The sequence below is a fragment of the Bactrocera oleae genome, unplaced genomic scaffold (assembly GCF_042242935.1).
Source record: "Bactrocera oleae isolate idBacOlea1 unplaced genomic scaffold, idBacOlea1 ctg00000010.1, whole genome shotgun sequence".
In the NCBI taxonomy this organism is placed as follows: Eukaryota; Metazoa; Arthropoda; class Insecta; order Diptera; family Tephritidae; genus Bactrocera; species Bactrocera oleae.
Genome location: NW_027212753.1, coordinates 102,501 through 122,500, shown reverse-complemented (window position 1 = coordinate 122,500; position 20,000 = coordinate 102,501). Strand labels below are relative to the sequence as shown.

The window sequence follows — 20,000 nt, the reverse complement described above, 5'->3', positions numbered from 1 at the left end:
ACCGCTAACATCTAACCGTCCATCAGTCCAGCTAATCCCCATACCCCCTAGATCCCTAATGTCCGAGTACATCGGGCACTCCGCGATCAAGTGAACCCAGTCTTCACGACGCGCCCCACACAAACACCCCGACCTATCAGAAAGGTGCCTCTGATGCAAAAATGCATTCAGAGGCCCATGCCCCGTTAACAAAAAACCCAGACTCAGACAAAATCTGAAGTCTGGGTTACCCTCAACGAACCTAACATCCCGGATGTACTCATAAGTCACCCGACCGTTAGGACTATTGTCCCAACGGTCTTGCCACCTACTCCTAACCCTATCATCTAGAAGCCTCTTGCTCCCTAGAAATCCCTCCCTCTCCACATCATCATCGGAAATCCAATCATTCCGCAGCAATGACACACTCAAGCCCCTTCTTAACCTGAATGCAACAGCTCGCTGTACAACAATCAGGTCAAGAGGGGGTGCACCTAGTAAAACCTGCATCGCATCCGTTGAAACGGTGCGACATACAGGCAAACATGCAAGCATCATGCAACGTTGCACCGAGAGGAGTTTTCGGCGACCAGAGACCGTCACCGCTGATTCCCACCATATTGCGGCTCCATAAGTGGCACAAGCCACAAATAGACCACGGTATATGGTGCGAACAGCACGGCGTCCAAGGCCCCAATCGCTCCTCAAGATGCGTCGCACTTTGCCTACGACCGCCTGCAGTCGCTCCTTCAGAATCGCTAAGTGTGGAGTAAAGCACATTCTTTCACTCATGGTCAGCCCAAGGTATTTGACTTGCGTCACATACCTGATGCTGACCCCATTCACCTTGACAATCGGTGGACGAACCGGCGACAATCTGCCCTTAAGCAGCATTGTCACCGTTTTGTCCATCGATATGTCTACCCCCACACCTAAACCCCAATTATTTACAATTTCTAAAAATTGTCCTCCCGCCCGCTCTAACTCAAATCGCGATCGACCTTCAACCAGAAGGAGAAGGTCGTCCGCATACGCACAACATTTACAGAGGGGTTCGAGCTGTCCAAGCAGAGAGTCCATCATGAGGTTCCAAATATATGGACCGCAGATGGATCCCTGCGGGCAGCCACGAACCACTCCGATCTCCACACTCCCATTCATTCCGACTAGAGAGGCTTTTCTGTCCGAAAAGTAACTCCGCCAAAGAGTAATTTCCGGACAGCCAAGCTCCTCCAGCCGTTGCAACACTCGATCCCAGCTTAGGTAATCAAATGCCCCCTTGAAGTCAACAAATATGCCAAGGACATATTTGTTGACATTCTCCCTAACAGCACCCTGAACGTAGAACCACGCATCCTCTACACTGCGTCCTTTCCTGAACCCATACTGTCTATCCGACCACATACCCCGCGTTAGCTCCTGAAGCCGTTCCACCATAACTCTTTCCAGCACTTTTCCAAGTACTGGAAGGAGACTGATGCCCCGATAAGAGCGAGGATCACTCCTGATCTTATCAGGGGACTTCAGGAGAGGTACAACCCTAGCAATTTTCCACTCGCGGGGAAAATAACCCTCCCACACGCACTTATCATAAATGGCCTCCAAGTATTCAGGAATGAACTTCCACAAGCTTTTACACATCTCTCCGTTCAAACCATCAAAACCTGGGGACCGTTTAGACCTGACCAGGCCAAAGGCGTACCCCAACTCTCCATCATCTAATGGAGGGACAGGTACCTCTTGTGCTTGAGGTACCTGAACCTCCGCCCTAGGAAAGAACGCTCCTAACAAAGCCCCCGCACACTCTCTCCACGTTGATAACACAGTGTCACCAACGCGAAGAGAGGTGATATCCTCCCTCTTACGACCCCGGCAGATCCTATAGACCTGACCCCACGGGTCGTCCCTATTTTCCCCTACAAAATTCCTCCACTCCTCTTCTTTAACTTTTACCAACATATCCTTATATTCCCTAGCCGCACAACTAAGTTCATGCCTAAGCTGGGACAGCCTGTCAGAATTGGACCGCCGAGCGCGTTGAAACTTTCGCCTCAATCGCCTGACAGTCCTCCTCTTCAAGGTTAACTCATGCGTCCACCACTTAATTTTCCTAACGATAAAACTTTCACACTTTCTAAGTACCCTATCATTAACCCCCCACACTACCTCATAAAGACGAGCAACCTGCTCATCGACCCCCAAATCCTCAAACGCTATAAGCGGTATACCCAATACCGCTTCCCTGACAGATCGTCCATATTGGTTCCAGTCGATACCAGAGGTACGCCATCGCCGCAATGGACTCTCATACAGCGAGGGAGGGGATTTGGGAGTAACCATAATTTGGATCAAATTATGATCACTCAATCCCCACCCTCCCTTAACCTCCCATCTAGCTACGAACGCCCTATCTGCTGCCTGATTCATAAGCGTCACGTCAATGTCACTCACGCCCCCAGGCCCATCAAACGTGTACCATTCACTCGGCTCATTCACAATGTGGAGGTTTTTAGCCACCACCCATTCACTTAATGCCTCGCCTCGACTGTGGCTTTGATATCCAGACGAATGCCGGGATACCTTACTAAACCACATCGAAGACGAGGCATTCGCATCCAGCCCTAGGATAAATGGGCTACTACTCGCAAGTAGTAGTAGCTTATCCATGTAGCCCAGGTAGGGCTCTAGGGGCTCGCTAAATTTGCAGTACAAACTAGCTACAATCAGCCTACCGAACTCCCCCTCTATCGCGACACATACACCCAGTTGTGAGGAATCCACAACTACACAATCGTAGTTGGGATCACTCACAACAATTGCAGCATTAGCCCCAAGGTCCGTGAAGACCCTGAAACTACCAGGAAGACCCCGAACCACACCATTGGTGGCGTAGGGCTCCTGGAGTAAGGCAATGCCGCACCTCCCCTCAGCCATACACCCCCCCAATTCACACATTACGGCATACGCCCCCTGGCAGTTTAACTGTATAATTCCCCCATCAGTGTCTGGCGAGGGCGCGCTCAACAATGCCACAGTATATCGGGCAGACAGCGGACATCATAAGATGCCCAGCTGGTCTACCCTTGAATGCGCAGTTGCGGCAATGGAGTGCATTGACGCAACTGGCAGCTCTGTGGCCTTCCTGACCGCACCTCCGGCAGACATCTGATTTGGCCCTACACACAGCCACTCTATGGTCGAAACTCATACACCGGAAGCAGCCAGCAACGGGGCTATCCGGTCGCACCCGGAAGGAGAACCACTTGATGTAGCACCTACCTGCCTCCAGGAGGGCGGACATCATTTTGTCCGTACCCTCAAGGACGACATTGGTGCTACCATCAGGGGCCACCTTCCAGGGGCGACTGACCATCCTTACGTCAGACCTCTGGGACGCCGGGCTGAAATCCTGAAGGTTCAGCCGGAGTAACTCTTCCATGAACTCATCATGGGAGATCTCCGTATGAACCCCCTGGACTACAACCCGAGGACCCAACTTCCGGTTGACAGTCACGTCCAACCCCACCTCCCCGAATTTCGCGTTCGTCGCAACTTTCTCCCTCTCTAAAACAGAGGGAGTGCGGATAACCGCCCCACCACCCTTAATTGGCCTAACCTCGTGGATCCTTACCCCCAGGGAAGGACCCACCTCCTTAACTACTTTTTTAATCACTTCCTCAGAGGAAGCTGCAGGCCCCTTACTCCTAACCACAACGGACCAGGTCTCAACAGGCTTCTGCGCCACCGGTGCAATCGCCTCCAGTACAGGTGCTGGGGGCGGAGGCATCGGTGCCGATGGAGCCGGCATTGACCTGCTCGGCGGCGAGGAGTGTCCCCCACAGCTTCCTCTAAGGGCGTCAACTTGACCGCGAAGATGGGCATTCTCGGCTACAACCGTCATCAGAAGTGCCTCGTACTTCGAGGCAAGCTCCATCAGCCCCTTCACGGTCCCTATAGCGAAATTTTCGGCCCCAAAAACTACTTCGCTAAGCTCCGCCGAAATTTTCTTAATAGCCGCGACATGGCTAACCGCACCACCCCCGACAACAACACCCCCCTTAAGAGCTCCACGGTTGCTCGCGCCGCTCTTGCTCACGCTCATTTTGCTAGCGCCCTTTTTCTTCGCGCCCGTATCAACGCACGCAACACCCACTTCGCCCTCGCCCGACTTTGCGGGGTGAACAGCCGCTTTTTCAGCGGTGTCACCGTTACCGCAACCGCTACCACTACCGCTCCCACCCTCATCACCCCCCGTTTCTACCGGCGACCCCACACGCGCCTTCCGCCGTGGCGGGGACCTTACCGATGGCCCCACCATCTCGTCTCCCGAAGTGTCGACCGTAATGGTTGATGGCCCCGACTCTTCGCTCCCAGCGAGGGACTTAACCCTCCTCCTCCGTGGTGGAGGCATCTCTACCTTCGGACTTCGCCTTTCGGTAGGCTGATCCGCCAAGCGTACCACTGACGCAGATGGGACTCGTTCAGACAAGACCCCGAAACAGCCGCTCGCCACGTACGTGCGACTGAACGCGCTGAAAAAAGTGTCGCAAGCGCAGACCCGCTCTGTAGCAGCGACGACCCAAGCGGACGATTAAGGCGTTCTCGCAAGGGTACAGCCCACAACTCCAACCAAATGGTCTGGACAAGGTCACTCAAATGACCGCCGGACGGAACAAGTCCCCGTAACGGTTGCGAGTCGACCGATGTGGCGCTGAACCGAATCGATCCGTGGGCTAAACGCACACTACTACGACCGTTTGTCTGCACAGGATTCACTGTCTCCAACACTGGGACAGCCGCCGGTACCTATTGAGCAATCCTGCTCAGGACTTGCTGACACTGACCAACTGAACGCCAGATGCCCAACACAGCACTCCAAACAAGCAGTCCAGCCGGCAAACAATGCCAACAACACAGCACTAAACTGGAACTGTACGGAGAGTCCCACAACAATAACAACCACGTTGCGGTAGTACCTAAAGGTACAGTACACAATATTAAAAAATATGTACTTACCGCTACTTAATATGCCCACGCCAAAAATTTCCTAAAAACGCGCAATTCGTGCCCTAGCACGAAAAACCACACACGCGGTCCCGTAACCGAGCAAAAACAATTTCCAGCGAATACCCGCACAAAACGAAATTCCACGGAAATCGCAACAACAATTTTCACACCCGCCAAGCAACGGTGCCAACTCACTCGCGTAAACAAATACCGCACAAAAGAAAATCGAAAAAATCACTAATTAATCGCAACGATGCGCACGCACGTCTATTCGCGTCGGAATCCAAACAACGAATGAGTAGATAGGGACAACGTCCGGTGTGTTTAACGTGAGTACCTGCCGTCGACGGCCTTATCTCACGGCGCTCAAAAGCACAGCGTATCAATACAATGCGTTGATCAGCGCCCCAAAAATGCAAGGCATTTTTCAGTACCGATTGGTAGTGTGGAATGGACACACTACACACCTTGGTAAGGTTCGAGGCCTATCTAAAACCTCTGCCGTACTTTGGGTCCGGCACCCGGTTGCAATGCAACTCCACATTGAACTGACAAAACGTCAGTTCTTCCCGCATTTGGGTATAAACCACAACCACCACGATACTCCCCGAAGGGCCAGTCCGCACGAGCAGGTTGGAGCGAACTCCAAGGGCCCCTGCTCCCCGTGGTACCAGAATTAAGTCTCCGGTCAGACCTCGTAGCCGAAGCTACTACCAGTTGAGCCTCCATACAGCTCTGGACTGGTAACCAAGGGTTGAACCCCATACGCACATTACACTCACACACCTTTCACACAAGAAGCTAACCCTAACTCACAGTTAAACGCCTCCGCCGCCTAAACAATTCACGCGCAAACGACCCTAACTGTTCGGCATTCCGACTAGTGGAGATCACACCGCTAACATCTAACCGTCCATCAGTCCAGCTAATCCCCATACCCCCTAGATCCCTAATGTCCGAGTACATCGGGCACTCCGCGATCAAGTGAACCCAGTCTTCACGACGCGCCCCACACAAACACCCCGACCTATCAGAAAGGTGCCTCTGATGCAAAAATGCATTCAGAGGCCCATGCCCCGTTAACAAAAAACCCAGACTCAGACAAAATCTGAAGTCTGGGTTACCCTCAACGAACCTAACATCCCGGATGTACTCATAAGTCACCCGACCGTTAGGACTATTGTCCCAACGGTCTTGCCACCTACTCCTAACCCTATCATCTAGAAGCCTCTTGCTCCCTAGAAATCCCTCCCTCTCCACATCATCATCGGAAATCCAATCATTCCGCAGCAATGACACACTCAAGCCCCTTCTTAACCTGAATGCAACAGCTCGCTGTACAACAATCAGGTCAAGAGGGGGTGCACCTAGTAAAACCTGCATCGCATCCGTTGAAACGGTGCGACATACAGGCAAACATGCAAGCATCATGCAACGTTGCACCGAGAGGAGTTTTCGGCGACCAGAGACCGTCATCGCTGATTCCCACCATATTGCGGCTCCATAAGTGGCACAAGCCACAAATAGACCACGGTATATGGTGCGAACAGCACGGCGTCCAAGGCCCCAATCGCTCCTCAAGATGCGTCGCACTTTGCCTACGACCGCCTGCAGTCGCTCCTTCAGAATCGCTAAGTGTGGAGTAAAGCACATTCTTTCACTCATGGTCAGCCCCAGGTATTTGACTTGCGTCACATACCTGATGCTGACCCCATTCACCTTGACAATCGGTGGACGAACCGGCGACAATCTGCCCTTAAGCAGCATTGTCACCGTTTTGTCCATCGATATGTCTACCCCCACACCTAAACCCCAACTATTTACAATTTCTAAAAATTGTCCTCCCGCCCGCTCTAACTCAAATCGCGATCGACCTTCAACCAGAAGGAGAAGGTCGTCCGCATACGCACAACATTTACAGAGGGGTTCGAGCTGTCCAAGCAGAGAGTCCATCATGAGGTTCCAAATATATGGACCGCAGATGGATCCCTGCGGGCAGCCACGAACCACTCCGATCTCCACACTCCCATTCATTCCGACTAGAGAGGCTTTTCTGTCCGAAAAGTAACTCCGCCAAAGAGTAATTTCCGGACAGCCAAGCTCCTCCAGCCGTTGCAACACTCGATCCCAGCTTAGGTAATCAAATGCCCCCTTGAAGTCAACAAATATGCCAAGGACATATTTGTTGACATTCTCCCTAACAGCACCCTGAACGTAGAACCACGCATCCTCTACACTGCGTCCTTTCCTGAACCCATACTGTCTATCCGACCACATACCCCGCGTTAGCTCCTGAAGCCGTTCCACCATAACTCTTTCCAGCACTTTTCCAAGTACTGGAAGGAGACTGATGCCCCGATAAGAGCGAGGATCACTCCTGATCTTATCAGGGGACTTCAGGAGAGGTACAACCCTAGCAATTTTCCACTCGCGTGGAAAATAACCCTCCCACACGCACTTATTATAAATGGCCTCCAAGTATTCCGGAATGAACTTCCACAAGCTTTTGCACATCTCTCCGTTCAAACCATCAAAACCTGGGGACCGTTTAGACCTGACCAGGCCAAAGGCGTACCCCAACTCTCCATCGTCTAATGGAGGGACAGGTACCTCTTGTGCTTGAGGTACCTGAACCTCCGCCCTAGGAAAGAACGCTCCTAACAAAGCCCCCGCACACTCTCTCCACGTTGATAACATAGTGTCACCAACGCGAAGAGAGGTAACGTCCTCCCTCTTACGACCCCGGCAGATCCTATAGACCTGACCCCACGGGTCGTCCCTATTCTCACTCACGAAACTCCTCCACTCCTCTTCTTTAACTTTTACCAACATATCCTTATATTCCCTAGCCGCACAACTAAGTTCATGCCTAAGCTGGGACAGCCTGTCAGAATTGGACCGCCGAGCGCGTTGAAACTTTCGCCTCAATCGCCTGACAGTCCTCCTCTTCAAGGTTAACTCATGCGTCCACCACTTAATTTTCCTAACGATAAAACTTTCACACTTTCTAAGTACCCTATCATTAACCCCCCACACTACCTCATAAAGACGAGCAACCTGCTCATCGACCCCCAAATCCTCAAACGCTATAAGCGGTATACCCAATACCGCTTCCCTGACAGATCGTCCATATTGGTTCCAGTCGATACCAGAGGTACGCCATCGCCGCAATGGACTCTCATACAGCGAGGGAGGGGATTTGGGAGTAACCATAATTTGGATCAAATTATGATCACTCAATCCCCACCCTCCCTTAACCTCCCATCTAGCTACGAACGCCCTATCTGCTGCCTGATTCATAAGCGTCACGTCAATGTCACTCACGCCCCCAGGCCCATCAAACGTGTACCATTCACTCGGCTCATTCACAATGTGGAGGTTTTTAGCCACCACCCATTCACTTAATGCCTCGCCTCGACTGTGGCTTTGATATCCAGACGAATGCCGGGATACCTTACTAAACCACATCGAAGACGAGGCATTCGCATCCAGCCCTAGGATAAATGGGCTACTACTCGCAAGTAGTAGTAGCTTATCCATGTAGCCCAGGTAGGGCTCTAGGGGCTCGCTAAATTTGCAGTACAAACTAGCTACAATCAGCCTACCGAACTCCCCCTCTATCGCGACACATACACCCAGTTGTGAGGAATCCACAACTACACAATCGTAGTTGGGATCACTCACAACAATTGCAGCATTAGCCCCAAGGTCCGTGAAGACCCTGAAACTACCAGGAAGACCCCGAACCACACCATTGGTGGCGTAGGGCTCCTGGAGTAAGGCAATGCCGCACCTCCCCTCAGCCATACACCCCCCCAATTCACACATTACGGCATACGCCCCCTGGCAGTTTAACTGTATAATTCCCCCCATCAGTGTCTGGCGAGGGCGCGCTCAACAATGCCACAGTATATCGGGCAGACAGCGGACATCATAAGATGCCCAGCTGGTCTACCCTTGAATGCGCAGTTGCGGCAATGGAGTGCATTGACGCAACTGGCAGCTCTGTGGCCTTCCTGACCGCACCTCCGGCAGACATCTGATTTGGCCCTACACACAGCCACTCTATGGTCGAAACTCATACACCGGAAGCAGCCAGCAACGGGGCTATCCGGTCGCACCCGGAAGGAGAACCACTTGATGTAGCACCTACCTGCCTCCAGGAGGGCGGACATCATTTTGTCCGTACCCTCAAGGACGACATTGGTGCTACCATCAGGGGCCACCTTCCAGGGGCGACTGACCATCCTTACGTCAGACCTCTGGGACGCCGGGCTGAAATCCTGAAGGTTCAGCCGGAGTAACTCTTCCATGAACTCATCATGGGAGATCTCCGTATGAACCCCCTGGACTACAACCCGAGGACCCAACTTCCGGTTGACAGTCACGTCCAACCCCACCTCCCCGAATTTCGCGTTTGTCGCAACTTTCTCCCTCTCTAAAACAGAGGGAGTGCGGATAACCGCCCCACCACCCTTAATTGGCCTAACCTCGTGGATCCTTACCCCCAGGGAAGGACCCACCTCCTTAACTACTTTTTTAATCACTTCCTCAGAGGAAGCTGCAGGCCCCTTACTCCTAACCACAACGGACCAGGTCTCAACAGGCTTCTGCGCCACCGGTGCAATCGCCTCCAGTACAGGTGCTGGGGCGGAGGCATCGGTGCCGATGGAGCCGGCATTGACCTGCTCGGCGGCGAGGAGTGTCCCCCACAGCTTCCTCTAAGGGCGTCAACTTGACCGCGAAGATGGGCATTCTCGGCTACAACCGTCATCAGAAGTGCCTCGTACTTCGAGGCAAGCTCCATCAGCCCCTTCACGGTCCCTATAGCGAAATTTTCGGCCCCAAAAACTACTTCGCTAAGCTCCGCCGAAATTTTCTTAATAGCCGCGACATGGCTAACCGCACCACCCCCGACAACAACACCCCCCTTAAGAGCTCCACGGTTGCTCGCGCCGCTCTTGCTCACGCTCATTTTGCTAGCGCCCTTTTTCTTCGCGCCCGTATCAACGCACGCAACACCCACTTCGCCCTCGCCCGACTTTGCGGGGTGAACAGCCGCTTTTTCAGCGGTGTCACCGTTACCGCAACCGCTACCACTACCGCTCCCACCCTCATCACCCCCCGTTTCTTCCGGCGACCCCACACGCGCCTTCCGCCGTGGCGGGGACCTTACCGATGGCCCCACCATCTCGTCTCCCGAAGTGTCGACCGTAATGGTTGATGGCCCCGACTCTTCGCTCCCAGCGAGGGACTTAACCCTCCTCCTCCGTGGTGGAGGCATCTCTACCTTCGGACTTCGCCTTTCGGTAGGCTGATCCGCCAAGCGTACCACTGACGCAGATGGGACTCGTTCAGACAAGACCCCGAAACAGCCGCTCGCCACGTACGTGCGACTGAACGCGCTGAAAAAAGTGTCGCAAGCGCAGACCCGCTCTGTAGCAGCGACGACCCAAGCGGACGATTAAGGCGTTCTCGCAAGGGTAGGTAGATAGGGACAACGTCCGGTGTGTTTAACGTGAGTACCTGCCGTCGACGGCCTTATCTCACGGCGCTCAAAAGCACAGCGTATCAATACAATGCGTTGATCAGCGCCCCAAAAATGCTAGGCATTTTTCAGTACCGATTGGTAGTGTGGAATGGACACACTACACACCTTGGTAAGGTTCGAGGCCTATCTAAAACCTCTGCCGTACTTTGGGTCCGGCACCCGGTTGCAATGCAACTCCACATTGAACTGACAAAACGTCAGTTCTTCCCGCATTTGGGTATAAACCACAACCACCACGATACTCCCCGAAGGGCCAGTCCGCACGAGCAGGTTGGAGCGAACTCCAAGGGCCCCTGCTCCCCGTGGTACCAGAATTAAGTCTCCGGTCAGACCTCGTAGCCGAAGCTACTACCAGTTGAGCCTCCATACAGCTCTGGACTGGTAACCAAGGGTTGAACCCCATACGCACATTACACTCACACACCTTTCACACAAGAAGCTAACCCTAACTCACAGTTAAACGCCTCCGCCGCCTAAACAATTCACGCGCAAACGACCCTAACTGTTCGGCATTCCGACTAGTGGAGATCACACCGCTAACATCTAACCGTCCATCAGTCCAGCTAATCCCCATACCCCCTAGATCCCTAATGTCCGAGTACATCGGGCACTCCGCGATCAAGTGAACCCAGTCTTCACGACGCGCCCCACACAAACACCCCGACCTATCAGAAAGGTGCCTCTGATGCAAAAATGCATTCAGAGGCCCATGCCCCGTTAACAAAAAACCCAGACTCAGACAAAATCTGAAGTCTGGGTTACCCTCAACGAACCTAACATCCCGGATGTACTCATAAGTCACCCGACCGTTAGGACTATTGTCCCAACGGTCTTGCCACCTACTCCTAACCCTATCATCTAGAAGCCTCTTGCTCCCTAGAAATCCCTCCCTCTCCACATCATCATCGGAAATCCAATCATTCCGCAGCAATGACACACTCAAGCCCCTTCTTAACCTGAATGCAACAGCTCGCTGTACAACAATCAGGTCAAGAGGGGGTGCACCTAGTAAAACCTGCATCGCATCCGTTGAAACGGTGCGACATACAGGCAAACATGCAAGCATCATGCAACGTTGCACCGAGAGGAGTTTTCGGCGACCAGAGACCGTCATCGCTGATTCCCACCATATTGCGGCTCCATAAGTGGCACAAGCCACAAATAGACCACGGTATATGGTGCGAACAGCACGGCGTCCAAGGCCCCAATCGCTCCTCAAGATGCGTCGCACTTTGCCTACGACCGCCTGCAGTCGCTCCTTCAGAATCGCTAAGTGTGGAGTAAAGCACATTCTTTCACTCATGGTCAGCCCCAGGTATTTGACTTGCGTCACATACCTGATGCTGACCCCATTCACCTTGACAATCGGTGGACGAACCGGCGACAATCTGCCCTTAAGCAGCATTGTCACCGTTTTGTCCATCGATATGTCTACCCCCACACCTAAACCCCAACTATTTACAATTTCTAAAAATTGTCCTCCCGCCCGCTCTAACTCAAATCGCGATCGACCTTCAACCAGAAGGAGAAGGTCGTCCGCATACGCACAACATTTACAGAGGGGTTCGAGCTGTCCAAGCAGAGAGTCCATCATGAGGTTCCAAATATATGGACCGCAGATGGATCCCTGCGGGCAGCCACGAACCACTCCGATCTCCACACTCCCATTCATTCCGACTAGAGAGGCTTTTCTGTCCGAAAAGTAACTCCGCCAAAGAGTAATTTCCGGACAGCCAAGCTCCTCCAGCCGTTGCAACACTCGATCCCAGCTTAGGTAATCAAATGCCCCCTTGAAGTCAACAAATATGCCAAGGACATATTTGTTGACATTCTCCCTAACAGCACCCTGAACGTAGAACCACGCATCCTCTACACTGCGTCCTTTCCTGAACCCATACTGTCTATCCGACCACATACCCCGCGTTAGCTCCTGAAGCCGTTCCACCATAACTCTTTCCAGCACTTTTCCAAGTACTGGAAGGAGACTGATGCCCCGATAAGAGCGAGGATCACTCCTGATCTTATCAGGGGACTTCAGGAGAGGTACAACCCTAGCAATTTTCCACTCGCGTGGAAAATAACCCTCCCACACGCACTTATTATAAATGGCCTCCAAGTATTCCGGAATGAACTTCCACAAGCTTTTGCACATCTCTCCGTTCAAACCATCAAAACCTGGGGACCGTTTAGACCTGACCAGGCCAAAGGCGTACCCCAACTCTCCATCGTCTAATGGAGGGACAGGTACCTCTTGTGCTTGAGGTACCTGAACCTCCGCCCTAGGAAAGAACGCTCCTAACAAAGCCCCCGCACACTCTCTCCACGTTGATAACATAGTGTCACCAACGCGAAGAGAGGTAACGTCCTCCCTCTTACGACCCCGGCAGATCCTATAGACCTGACCCCACGGGTCGTCCCTATTCTCACTCACGAAACTCCTCCACTCCTCTTCTTTAACTTTTACCAACATATCCTTATATTCCCTAGCAGCACAACTAAGTTCATGCCTAAGCTGGGACAGCCTGTCAGAATTTGACCGCCGAGCGCGTTGAAACTTTCGCCTCAATCGCCTGACAGTCCTCCTCTTCAAGGTTAACTCATGCGTCCACCACTTAATTTTCCTAACGATAAAACTTTCACACTTTCTAAGTACCCTATCATTAACCCCCCACACTACCTCATAAAGACGAGCAACCTGCTCATCAACCCCCAAATCCTCAAACGCTCTAAGCGGTATACCCAATACCGCTTCCCTGACAGATCGTCCATATTGGTTCCAGTCGATACCAGAGGTACGCCATCGCCGCAATGGACTCTCATACAGCGAGGGAGGGGATTTGGGAGTAACCATAATTTGGATCAAATTATGATCACTCAATCCCCACCCTCCCTTAACCTCCCATCTAGCTACGAACGCCCTATCTGCTGCCTGATTCATAAGCGTCACGTCAATGTCACTCACGCCCCCAGGCCCATCAAACGTGTACCATTCACTCGGCTCATTCACAATGTGGAGGTTTTTAGCCACCACCCATTCACTTAATGCCTCGCCTCGACTGTGGCTTTGATATCCAGACGAATGCCGGGATACCTTACTAAACCACATCGAAGACGAGGCATTCGCATCCAGCCCTAGGATAAATGGGCTACTACTCGCAAGTAGTAGTAGCTTATCCATGTAGCCCAGGTAGGGCTCTAGGGGCTCGCTAAATTTGCAGTACAAACTAGCTACAATCAGCCTACCGAACTCCCCCTCTATCGCGACACATACACCCAGTTGTGAGGAATCCACAACTACACAATCGTAGTTGGGATCACTCACAACAATTGCAGCATTAGCCCCAAGGTCCGTGAAGACCTTGAAACTACCAGGAAGACCCCGAACCACACCATTGGTGGCGTAGGGCTCCTGGAGTAAGGCAATGCCGCACCTCCCCTCAGCCATACACCCCCCCAATTCACACATTACGGCATACGCCCCCTGGCAGTTTAACTGTATAATCCCCCCCATCAGTGTCTGGCGAGGGCGCGCTCAACAATGCCACAGTATATCGGGCAGACAGCGGACATCATAAGATGCCCAGCTGGTCTACCCTTGAATGCGCAGTTGCGGCAATGGAGTGCATTGACGCAACTGGCAGCTCTGTGGCCTTCCTGACCGCACCTCCGGCAGACATCTGATTTGGCCCTACACACAGCCACTCTATGGTCGAAACTCATACACCGGAAGCAGCCAGCAACGGGGCTATCCGGTCGCACCCGGAAGGAGAACCACTTGATGTAGCACCTACCTGCCTCCAAGAGGGCGGACATCATTTTGTCCGTACCCTCAAGGACGACATTGGTGCTACCATCAGGGGCCACCTTCCAGGGACGACTGACCATCCTCACATCTGACCTCTGGGACGCCGGGCTAAAATCCTGAAGGTTCAGCCGGAGTAACTCTTCCATGAACTCATCATGGGAGATCTCCGTGTGAACCCCCTGGACTACAACCCGAGGACCCAACTTCCGGTTGACAGTCACGTCCAACCCCACCTCCCCGAATTTCGCGTTCATCGCAACTTTCTCCCTCTCTAAAACAGAGGGAGTGCGGATAACCGCCCCACCACCCTTAATTGGCCTAACCTCGTGGATCCTTACCCCCAGGGAAGGACCCACCTCCTTAACAACTTTTTTAATGACTTCCTCAGAGGAAGCTGCAGGCCCCTTACTCCTAACCACAACTGACCAGGTCTCAACAGGCTTCTGCGCCACCGGTGCAATCGCCTCCAGTACAGGTGCTGGGGGCGGAGGCATCGGTGCCGATGGAGCCGGCATTGACCTGCTCGGCGGCGAGGAGTGTCCTCCACAGCCTCCTCTAAGGGCGTCAACTTGACCACGAAGATGGGCATTCTCGGTTACTACCGTCATCAGAAGTGCCTCGTATTTCGAGGCAAGCTCCATCAGCCCCTTCGCGGTCCCTATAGCGAAATTTTCGGCCCCAAAAACTACTTCGCTTAGCTCCGCCGAAATTTTCTTAATAGCCGCGACATGGCTAACCGCACCACCCCCGACAACAACAACCCCCTTAAGAGCACCACGGTTGCTCGCGCCGCCCTTGCTCGCGCTCGTATTGCTCGCGCTCGTTTTGCTAGCGCCCGTTTTCTTCGCGCCCGTATCAACGCGCGCAACACCCACTTCGCCCTCGCCCGACTTTGCGGGGTGAACAGCCGCTTTTTCAGCGGTGTCACCGTTATCGCAACCGCTACCACTACCGCTCCCGCCCTCATCACCCCCCGTTTCTGCCGGCGACCCCAAACGCGCCTTCCGCCGTGGCGGGGACCTCACCGATGGCCTCACCGCCTCGTCTCCCGAAGTGTCCACCGTTACCACCGATGGACCGGACTCCTCACTCCCAGCGAGGGATTTAACCCTCCTCCTCCGTGGTGGAGGCATTCTTGCCTTCGGACGCCCTTTGGTAGGCTGATCCGCCGAACTTACCACTGACGCAGATGGCACTAGTTCAACAGATGCCGAAAACAGCCGCTCGCCAAGTACGTGCAACTGAACGCGCTGGAGAAAGTATCTCTAGCGCAGACCCGCTCTATAGCAGCGACGACCCAAGCGGACGATTAATGCGTTCTCGCTAGGGTACAGCCCACAACTCCAGCCAAAAGGCCTGGACAGAGGTCACTCAAATTGACCGCCGGACGGATCAATGTCCCCGTAACGGCCGCGAGTCGACCGATGTGGCGCTGGACCGAACCGATCCGTGGGTTAAACGCACACTGCTACGACCGTTTGTCTGCACACGGTACACTCACTTCGACACTGGACAGACGCTGGTACCTTTTGAGCAATCCTGCTCGAAACCTGCTGAAACTGGCCAACTGAACACCAGATGCCCAACACAACACTCCAAATAGGCGACTCTGCCGGCAAAGAATACCAACAATACGGCACTAAACTGGGGCTATGCAAAAAGTCCCCCACCAACAACAACGTGAACGACCACGTTGCGGTAGCACCTAAGGTACTGTACACAATATTAAAAAATATGTACTTACCGCTATTCCACCGAAAAATGCCCAAAAAACGCGCCAATTGTGCCCTTGCACGAAAAAACACACTCGCGGTCACGTACCCGAGCACTAACAACAAAACGCGAATACTCGCACAAAGCGAAATTCCGCAAGAAATTGTAGCAACAATTTCACACACTCGACAAGCAACGGTGCTTATGCTAACGCGTAAACAAATATCGCTCAAAAGAAAATACCGAAAAATCACCGAAAATTACTAATCACAACGATGCGCACGCACGTCTATTCGCGTCGGAATCCAAACAACGAATGTAGATAGGGACAGAGGGAATCTCGTTAATCCATTCATGCGCGTCACTAATTAGATGACGAGGCATTTGGCTACCTTAAGAGAGTCATAGTTACTCCCGCCGTTTACCCGCGCTTACTTGAATTTCTTCACTTTGACATTCAGAGCACTGGGCAGAAATCACATTGTGTCAACACCCGTTAGGGCCATCACAATGCTTTGTTTTAATTAGACAGTCGGATTCCCCAAGTCCGTGCCAGTTCTGAATTGATTGTTAATTGATAATCGTTATAATTTAAAAAGTATCTATACAATAATAAATCCTTTAGAAATTTTAGCAAGAAAGTTCCACAATTGGCTACGTAACTACTATCCGGGGAACAAGAATCGAAATTCTCTATTTACCCAGAACGAGTACATAAACCATGGTATTGCTTCCCAATCAAGCCCGACTATCTCAATCTTCAGAGCCAATCCTTATCCCGAAGTTACGGATCTAATTTGCCGACTTCCCTTACCTACATTATTCTATCGACTAGAGACTCTTCACCTTGGAGACCAGCTGCGGATATTGGTACGGCCTGTTGAGAAGTTTGCGTAACCCCACCATAAATTTTCAAGGTCCGAGGAGAAAATATCGACACAACAGTAAATGTCATGCTCTTCTAGTCCATCTACCATATCTCTCTTCGAAAGACTTCCATGGTAGTACGACTATAAAACAGAAAAGAAAACTCTTCCGATACCTCTCGACGGCTTCTTTATGGTCGTTCCTGTTGCCAGGATGAGCACAAGGCCCATTTTTAATAACAAACGGATACTCAACAGGTTACGGAATTGGAACCGTATTCCCTTTCGTTCAAAATTATTCAAGTGTTTAATTACTATGGAATAAAAATTCATTCATTTCATTTCATTAAAACTTGAAAATTTTCGGCTTTCGCCTTGAACTTAGGACCGACTAACTCGTGATCAACCACTGTTCACACGAAACCCTTCTCCACTTCAGTCCTCCAAGGTCTCATTCGATTATTTGCTACTACCACCAAGATCTGTACCAATAGCGGCTCCATGCAGGCTTACGCCAAACACTTCTAAGCACACCATTGTACCCTCCTACTCACTAAAGTTTCAAAATTTATAATCCAACCGAAATTGTATTATAAATCATGTACTTTAGCGGTAATGTATAGGTATACAACTTAAGCGCCATCCATTTTAAGGGCTAGTTGCTTCGGCAGGTGAGTTGTTACACACTCCTTAGCGGATTACGACTTCCATGTCCACCGTCCTGCTGTTTTAAGCAACCAACGCCTTTCATGGTATCTGCATGAGTTGTTAATTTAGGCACCGTAACATTACGTTTGGTTCATCCCACAGCGCCAGTTCTGCTTACCAAAAGTGGCCCACTGGGCACATTATATCATAACCTCAACCTTCATATCAAGAAAGGTGAGGTTCTTACCCATTTAAAGTTTGAGAATAGGTTAAGGTCGTTTCGACCCTAAGGCCTCTAATCATTCGCTTTACCAGATAAGATTATTTTACATAATTTTTAAATGCACCAGCTATCCTGAGGGAAACTTCGGAGGGAACCAGCTACTAGATGGTTCGATTGGTCTTTCGCCCCTATACTCAATTCTGACAATCGATTTGCACGTCAGAACTGTTTCGGTCTTCCATCAGGGTTTCCCCTGACTTCAACCTGATCAAGTATAGTTCACCATCTTTCGGGTCACAGCATATATGCTCAAGGTACGCTCCAGTTAGAGGTATAAATAATAATAAATTATCATTATACATAACTATATGGAACGCCCCGGGATTGAATTAATAATGTAATACATTAAAAATTAATCCCATTATTAATACAGTTAAGTTAATTTCGCCATTAGGTTTAATATAACCCAATGACTTGCACATATGTTAGACTCCTTGGTCCGTGTTTCAAGACGGGTCCCGAAGGTATCCTGAATCTTTCGCATTGTTAATCATATAAATGCATACAATTAATATTAAAATCAATGATAATAATATTATTGTAAAATTCAAAAGAATTTTAGCATTATATATAATAAAATCTATCAACACTTTATCAAATCATCAGTAATTATTCTATGTTAATAAGCTAAAAGCAAATTAATTTGAATAAACTTAAAAACCAATGATCTTTTGATAAATATTTTATTATGTTAATAGATTACAATGTCCTTATATGAAAAAAAATGCACACTATTACTATAATATTTAAAATTAAATACTACAGTTATAATGATGAATTTTTCATAATGGATATTCAGGTTCATCGGGCTTAACCTCTAAGCAGTTTCACGTACTATTTAACTCTCTATTCAGAGTTCTTTTCAACTTTCCCTCACGGTACTTGTTTACTATCGGTCTCATGGTTATATTTAGTTTTAGATGGAGTTTACCACCCACTTAGTGCTGCACTATCAAGCAACACGACTCTTTGGAAATATCTTTCTAGTAATCATTAACGTTATACGGGCCTGGCACCCTCTATGGGTAAATGGCCTCATTTAAGAAGGACTTAAATCGTTAATTTCTCATACTAGATATTAAGATATTCCATACACTGCATCTCACATTTGCCATATAGACAAAGTGACTTAGTGCTGAACTATTTTCTTTTCGCTCGCCGCTACTAAGAAAATCCTTGTTAGTTTCTTTTCCTCCCCTCATTAATATGCTTAAATTCAGGGGGTAGTCCCATATGAGTTGAGGTTGTATAAAATATATTTTAGATTGATTTGTTTATTTTTATTTAATTTTTTTGCTATTTGCTATTTTAAAGAAATATATTTTTATATCTTGATTACTCAATATTATTCAATCTTTTCATCCCTTTTTAAAATTCATAATATAATAATTAATAAAATTAACAACATTATTCCTCCACATATCATATATTTTTTTTTATTATAAATTTTTCTCAATACAATAGAGTGAATTAATTCTAGAATAAAAATTTATTTTATGCTAGACATTCCTCTTATGTATTATTTAATATAATTTAAATAATGTTGAAAATTTTTTCTTTTATGGGAATACTAAGATTCTCATTTATCATAAATTTTCGTTCAAATATGAGGTATTCAAGAATATATTTTCTATATTTCTTTTTATGCTATTAATATTATGGATTGAAAAATACAATCCAATAATATGCCATATGCTTAAATTCTATTAATTGACTAAAAGAATAAGCAACTAATTTAGCATAGTCTTACAACCCTCAACCATATGTAGTCCAAGCAGCACTTTAAAATTAATTAAAGTACATAACAGCATGGACCGCAATATGCGTTCAAAATGTCGATGTTCATGTGTCCTGCAGTTCACACGATGACGCACAGTTTGCTGCGTTCTTCATCGACCCATGAGCCGAGTGATCCACCGCTTAGAGTGATAATTTTTTTGTATTTTTTTAATTCAAAGTCAAAGAATTTTAATTTATTGAAAGTATTAATAATTAATCAATAATAAATTTTTAATACATAAGTTTAAAACATCTTTCAATAAATTGTAATTTTAAACCCAAACATTTGCAGCTGCGCATGTCTTAGGTCAACAAAAACAGTAATACCTTTTATATATTATTTTCTTCTCTATTTGTGCGTTTTCTTTT

The 20,000-nt window shown here is 49.5% G+C and overlaps 1 protein-coding gene, 1 non-coding gene and 1 pseudogene across 2 annotated transcripts in view; all 3 read right to left on the bottom strand.

The window, feature by feature from the left end:
• Positions 1–4,726: 4,726 nt before the first annotated feature.
• LOC138858508 (secreted protein C-like) overlaps positions 4,727–20,000 on the bottom strand; it is a 47,520-nt gene continuing 32,246 nt past the window's right edge. Inside the window, exons 2-3 of the mRNA XM_070112809.1 lie at positions 15,080–15,583; positions 4,727–4,909 (exon numbers count right to left, since the gene is read on the bottom strand). Of these exons, the coding sequence (XP_069968910.1) occupies positions 4,727–4,909; positions 15,080–15,583 (687 nt within the window). The remainder of the gene's footprint in view (positions 4,910–15,079; positions 15,584–20,000) is intronic.
• LOC138858570 (large subunit ribosomal RNA) lies at positions 16,328–19,099 on the bottom strand (annotated as a pseudogene).
• Positions 19,602–19,780, bottom strand: LOC138858525 (5.8S ribosomal RNA). Its single transcript, XR_011397613.1, has one exon. It is a non-coding gene; the product is annotated as a 5.8S ribosomal RNA (ribosomal RNA).